The 6,894-nt window shown below is 38.5% G+C and overlaps 1 protein-coding gene across 1 annotated transcript; it reads right to left on the bottom strand.

Annotated features, from left to right (window-relative positions):
- Nucleotides 1-693: 693 nt before the first annotated feature.
- Nucleotides 694-4,502, bottom strand: LOC133812999 (uncharacterized). The gene is made up of 4 exons (XM_062246850.1): nucleotides 4,191-4,502; nucleotides 3,986-4,131; nucleotides 2,017-3,934; nucleotides 694-1,926 (listed from the first exon to the last, which is right to left on the bottom strand). The coding sequence occupies exons 1-4, from the start codon at nucleotides 4,500-4,502 to the stop codon at nucleotides 694-696; spliced, it is 3,609 nt and encodes a 1,202-aa protein (XP_062102834.1).
- Nucleotides 4,503-6,894: the final 2,392 nt, after the last annotated feature.

Raw genomic sequence — 6,894 nt, 5'->3', positions numbered from 1 at the left:
CAAAAATCGCACCATCCGCAACGCGAACACCTCTAATACATCATCATAAAATTTGTATAATTATTAGTTTTTTTGAAATTTATAATTTAAATCAATTAGCAATAAAATTTAATAAAAAATTATTCTAAGTACAAAACAAACTAAGAACAATTTTGTCAATTTGTAAATTAAAAAAATCGGAGACAAGACAACAAGAATCAAAATCATAATAGTATAAATAATAATGACAATAACGAGGTAATAATGTATGTACACAAAAGGAAAAAAAAAAAATCTCCAAAACTTAAGGATTATGCTCTTGTTGTCTCTTTGTAGAAAAACATATATACGTACGTACTTGTCCTTTTCAGTTTTTTGTTCGCTGAGTTCTATAGATTAATCATTAATGTAAGCAAATTTGGTTGTACTGAAACGGTACTTTGTACTCTCAGTTTTTTCACTATCAAATCTAAGTGACTTGTATTTATCACTGCGTCTAAAATTAAGTGCAGAAGTGGCATTTATGGTCAAGCGACTTACTTGAACAAGATTAGACAAAAAAAACTTGGGATATAAAATAACACAGACAGATTCAGACAAAACGTGTTTTGTATTTATTAATATCTGTGCTTAACGGCCTATCCCTATGTTTTAGGGGTCACTTTTATTTTTTTATTTATTATTTTTTTTTTTTGAATAAAAGTGTGGACTTCATTAGCAACAATCTTTCAATAATACATCCAACACAATAGAGGAGATATTCTCCTTCGATAACATACGCTCAGCCGCCAATGTAGAAGAAGCTTTTGCCAAAGCATGGGCAGCTTCATTTGTAGAACGCTTAACAAAATAAATTGAAACAGAAACCAATTCCTTCCAAAGGGCTTTGCATTCATCTGTAACGACCCCAAAGTAAGAGGCCATCGAAGTAGAACTCCTTAACGCTTGAACAACCAGCAAGCTGTCAGTTTCGATCTCCACTTGCTGCCAAGACCTTTTCTTTATCCAACTCAAAGCCTCCCGTACACCCAACGCCTCACCCAATTCCGGAGAAACAACCCCAGCGCGGCACACAGAGAAGGCCTCCACAAAAGCTCCCTCATGATCACGAACAATGCCTGCAAAACTATAAGTGGCCGCCGCAGAGAAGATTGCTGCATCTACGTTAATCTTTAGCGCACCAAGAGGTGGTTTGACCCACGACAATCGGCCGTCAGCAGGAGATAAAAAGTTGGGCAGAGGTGCAATTTCACGATCTTGGGCTTGAACCCAGGCTAGCAAGGACGAATCAGCCGTGAGAAACACACCATGATTTGTGCCTCTTCGATTTCGCCACACATAATCATTCCTCCTTCTCCAAACCGCCCAACAGAGCATAAATGCTTGAGCTCTCTGATCATCATTTAACCCAGCTACACTAATCTTCAACCAAGATGTAAAAGTTTCAGAGGCAGGACGCACCAGCCGAAATCCCAGACTTACCCAGCACTGCCAGACCCGACTACAACCCACCAAGGCATGCGTGATAGTCTCCCTGTCAGATTGGCATAAAGGGCACAAAGGATCGACACCCACGTATCTTGAATGAAGTTGCGAATTGGTGGGTAAACAACCCGTAGAAGCCCTCCAAACAAGATCCTTCACCTTAGGGGGAACCCTAACCTTCCACAAGCCCTTCCAAAACGTCATTTCCAGATCTGTAGCTTCACCATTTTTGAGCACCTGTAAGAACTTGTAGCAACTTTTTACAGTGAAAAACCCAAAAGGCTCCAAGGACCAAAACCAGCTATCCATAGGACGATTATTGCTTAAAGGAATGCTAAGAATGCATCTCAAATCTCGGTCATTGAACAGGTCCTTAAGCAAATCCACATCCCATTCGCGGCTATCCACAAGCAGCAAAGAAGAGACTTTTGCTCCAATCAAAGCAGGGTGTACCGAAGTAACCTAGGGGTTATCCCTATCTAGGACCCATGGGTCCGAATTAATAATGATAGTCTCCCCGTTCCCAACTCGACAACGTGCTCCACTTTTTACTAAATCCTTCACTTCCCATATACTCCTCCAAATATAACTTGGATTAGACCCAAGTTCAGCACTTAAGTAATTCCCATTTCGGTAATAACGAGCTTTGAAAGTGCGACTCACTAACGAATTTGGATTAGTGAGTAAACGCCATCCCTGTTTACATAAGAGAGATCTATTAAAATCATGAAGATCTCTAAAACCCATACCTCCCTTAACCTTGTGCACTGTTAATGAATCCCATTTCCGCCAGTGAATTCCTCTACCATTGCTTGAGGAAGAACGCCACCAGTACCGACTCATAAGCATCTCCATCTCTTTACATAAGCCTAGAGGGAGCAAGAAAACATTCATGGCATAAGAGGGCAACGCTTGAGCAACAGTTTTAATCAAAACCTCCTTCCCAGCCTTGGATAATAAGCGCCCCTCCCACTGCTCAATTCTTTTCCTCATTTTGTCCTTAATATAGCCCAACAACACAGATTTATTCCTTCCCAGAGTATTTGGCAGCCCCAAATACATGCTATATGGGCCTGCCTCAGGAATATGGAGCTCTGTACAAATGTCTTGGCGCGTCTCAATCCTGGTATTCGTGCTAAAAAACACCGATGATTTGGCTAAGTTAATTTGTTGTCCTGAGGCCACCTGATAAGAGTGGAGTAATTCTTTCACATGAACTGCCTCCTCCATTGATGCTTTACAGAACAAATAGCTGTCATCAGCGAACAACATATGCGATATCACAGGAGCTGCTCTTGCCACCTTACACCCTGTGAGCCTACCTTCGCCAACAAATTTAGAAATCAACGCAAAAAAGCCTTCTGCACAAAAAATAAAAAGATACGGTGAAAGCGGGTCTCCTTGTCTCAACCCTCTAGTTGGGACAATAGGCCCCAACTCCTGACCCTCAATAGCAATCTTATATGAGACCGAGCTAACACATTTCATGACCAACGACACCCAATGATCCCCAAAGCCCATCTTTTTCATCATAGCTTCAAGGAACCCCCATTCAATCGTGTCGTAAGCTTTACTCATATCGAGCTTTAAAGCCATAAACCCATCCTTCCCCGACCCTTTTCTCTTAAGATAGTGCATTACCTCAAAAGCCACCATAATATTGTCGGTGATCAATCTCCCTGGCACAAAGGCACTCTGAGTTTCTGAAATCACCATCTTAAGCACTGACTTCATTCTATTCGTCATCACCTTCGAAACCACTTTATAGACCACATTACAAAGAGCAATCGGTCTTAAATCTCCCATCGACTCCGGGTCTGACTTCTTAGGAATCAAAACAATATTGGTTTCTAAAAGATGATTCAAAAAGGTACTAGTAGTGAAAAATTCTTGAACCATGCTAATAATGTCCTCACCCACAATATCCCAAAACTTTTGGTAGAAACCTGGCGAGAAACCATCCGGCCCCGGCGATTTATCTGGGTGCATCTGAAACAAGGCCTGCCTTACTTCTTCAGATTCAATGGGCCTCACTAGATCCATATTCACATCCTCTGAAATTGATGCCGATATACACTCCGTCACACTATGCCAGTCTGTGCTAGATGCTGAAAAAAGATGCTTGAAATAATCTACCATAACCGTGCCCAATCCGTTATCCCAATCTCGTAACACACCCTCATCATCCTTAAGTGCAACTATCTGATTCCTCCTTCTCCTTTTATTTGCCGAAGCATGAAAGAATGTAGTGTTGAGGTCACCAACCTGAAGCCATAACTGTTTAGATCTTTGACGCCAAAAGACCTCATGTTGAGAAAGAACCTCGAACAATAAAGCCTGAGTCTCCTTATATTTCTGAAGTGAGTACCTATCACGCCTCCCTTGTGTCCACTGCAAGATAGTTTTCAACCGAGCTATTCGATGTTTGAATCTTCCAATAATGTTACGACCCCATTCCGCCAAAGAAGTACTACAGCAATGAATCTTCTGAAACAGAGTATCTGAATGAGGGACCCCCTACCTGTCCTGCACTATCTGCCTACAAAGAGGATCTCTAGTCCAAGCGTTTTCAAAACGAAAACGGTATGTAAAAGTTGTTCGCTTTCTTAGATCCAGATTCAACCATAACGGGGCATGATCTGAAGCAGAAGGACCAAGATTATATAGCTTCGCATTTGCAAACAATGACAACCAACTTGTGAAACTAAAGCTCTGTCTAAGCGAACCTCCACCCAATTATTTGTCCCACGACCTCGCTCCCAAGTAAACTGATGACCAACTAGGTCCATATCAATCAAATTACAATCTGAAATCGCCTCCTGAAAACCGTTAATTAACCAAGAAGGATACGGTCTCCCACCCCTCTTATCTTTATTAGACATAACATTATTTAGATCTCCCACCAAACACCAAGGTAACGAAGAAGCACTCGCAAGCTGCCTAAGCTTCCTCCAAGAATTTTCTCTCAGGCTACGGTTTGGCTCCCCATAGAACCCCGTTAAACAGAATTTAGGGTGACCACTAAGATAAATCTCCATATCCATAAAGTTGCTAAAACATTACTTCTGTAAGTACTTCCTCTGTTAGAGTTGTTAAACATGTTGACTAAGTAGACATTTGTCACTTTGCAATCTGTCCATTTCGTAATTTTATTATAAAAATAACATTTTAAATTAATTCAAATATAAAAAATACATATTTTGTGGACAAACATATCCAAATTACGGAGTGATACATTTCTGACGAGTCAACACTTAACAACTCCAACAGATGAGATACTGATAAAAACAATTGTTATCCCCAAAAATTGGAGATCGATGACGTGGCAATAGAGGTGACAACTGGCAGTAAAAGACACATTAATAGTCAATAAATACACTGACTCCTCAGAGTTGTGATAAAGTGACCTGGTAGACTGATGAAGATTTTTGACTGCTTGAGAGGTGTCATGTCCAAGCAATTGCACAAGTGCACCCGAGGAGACCCCAAGAATTTGGTCCGAGGAGAGTCCAAAAGGTCTGGTCCTTATGCATATGTCCAGCAAGTGCATGGTTGTCCAAAGAGAGAAATGGCATGCTAGAGGAGAGTGCCATGTTAGACGAGAGGAGTGCATGTCCTACCACCATGCACATATCCGACCAGCAAGTGCATGTCCTACCAACAACTGCATGTCCTACCAGCAAGTGCTTGTCCTACCAGCACTTGCATATGTCCAGCATGCATGTGTCCGACCAGCACTTGCATGAATGGTCAGTAGGAGATATGGGGTCGACCAGATAGAGGAGGACTAAGTCAAGATTCCCATAAATGGCTTCAACAAGAACCGGTCTTGGCACACGCGGGAATCTCTCATTCTTCCCACAAATTGGGGGTTTTGTTACATTTTGAATATTTTTTGTAATTTAAATATAATAAATATAATGAAATATCCCGATTCTAGGGGATATCAGATGTATGATCCTAAGCCTATAAATATATGGCTTATGGGATCAGAAAGGGCTTCTTCTGCTTCTTTTGAGACTTTTGGGAAATTTTGGGTCTGAGGTTTCTAGAGAGAGAAAGTGCTGGTATCATAAAGAATTCTTGTATTTTTGCAATCTGTACTGAAGAAACTCAGTTGGCTCAGTCCATCTGATCTTGAGTACAGATCTATAAATCACAACTCTAAGTGGATTAGGCTATTACCAACATATTGTGGCTGAACCACTATAAAAATTGCTGTGTTATTTACTTTCTGTTCAAAAACAGTCTGTGTCGTTTTATTTCTCTTGAAGGTCTATCCTTTTTTACGTTCTCACGTCGTTGGCCAAAAACGCGGTCAACAATAATGTTTTAGCAACTTTGGGTATTTTTGCTGCAAAAAAAAGACTAGATATGTATCTTTAACATATATTGAACATTATATATTTTTATTGTAAAAATAAAAAATTAGGTATTTAACTATAATAATTGTAAAACATTGAGTATTGCCGCAAATTAAAAAATTAAAATCACAACACAAATTAGGCTACAACTTTGTCAATTCGTAAAAATTATAGAAAAAGACAATACATGACAAAATAATAATGATAAGAGTCCTTGTAATTTCACTTTGACCTAGTTTTGATAATTTTTTGTAAAATGACTTTCGACATTCTAGATAGCTAGTCGAAATTTTAGATTGAAGTCATTTTGTAAAAAATTATCAAAATTAAACCAAAATACAAAATAACTTAAAAAAAAATATTATTTTCACTAATTACTCAAGTGGAAAAAAAACTGAAACTACTACCAAGTACCAAGCATGGATAAGGAAGTGTTTGTCTAAAGCATTTATTAAAATTATTTTTGCATTCATAATTTTGCTCTTGTCTCTTTATAGAAAAAACATAGATACTTGTCCTTTTCAGTTTTTTCTTTCTTAAATTCTATAGATTAATGTAAGCAAATAATTTTGGACTGAACTGGTAGTTTGGACTCATCAGTTTTTTTTTTAACCATCAAATCTGCGTGACTTGTATTTATGTGCTTTTAAAATTAAGTCCCGAAGTGGCATGTATGATTAGACAAAACTTAGGTTAAAAAAAAAAATAATAATCTGTCTTGTTTGGAGTACTTGATTGTATATGATTATCTGTGTTATTTTTAATTTTTAATTTAATATATATTGGTGAATTACGAGAGACTGGAATTTTTTTTTTTTTGTGTTGTTAATTGGATCTCCTCACCTCACCTTATCATATTTCTATATTGAGAAATTATAACAAATGAACTAAAATAATGGCATCAAAAATTTAATATCTTAATTTTAAAGAGGATATTTGAGTCATTAATGTCTTTATTATCACCACCCAAAGTATCCATGCTTCTATTAAGCTATCCAGATATATTTAAATCTTGGAGGTGGGCAGTTTGACTAGGTGGCTCTTTATGTAAGAAAGTCCGTCTCTG

The sequence above is a fragment of the Humulus lupulus genome, chromosome 1 (genome assembly GCF_963169125.1).
Source record: "Humulus lupulus chromosome 1, drHumLupu1.1, whole genome shotgun sequence".
Classification (NCBI taxonomy): domain Eukaryota; kingdom Viridiplantae; phylum Streptophyta; class Magnoliopsida; order Rosales; family Cannabaceae; genus Humulus; species Humulus lupulus.
The sequence above is the reverse complement of the archived record's forward strand: the minus strand, read 5'-3'. Positions and strand labels throughout refer to the sequence as shown.

Bases quoted from the DNA above. Each gene is read 5' to 3' on its own strand.
- LOC133812999 (XM_062246850.1), bottom strand. From the start codon at position 4,502: ATGGAGATTTATCTTAGTGGTCACCCTAAATTCTGTTTAACGGGGTTC. The intron at 3,935-3,985 runs GTAGGGGGTCCC...TCATTGCTGTAG, and splicing joins AGGCAGATAGTGCAGGACAG to TACTTCTTTGGCGGAATGGG. The intron at 1,927-2,016 runs GTAAAAAGTGGA...GATAACCCCTAG, and splicing joins TATGGGAAGTGAAGGATTTA to GTTACTTCGGTACACCCTGC.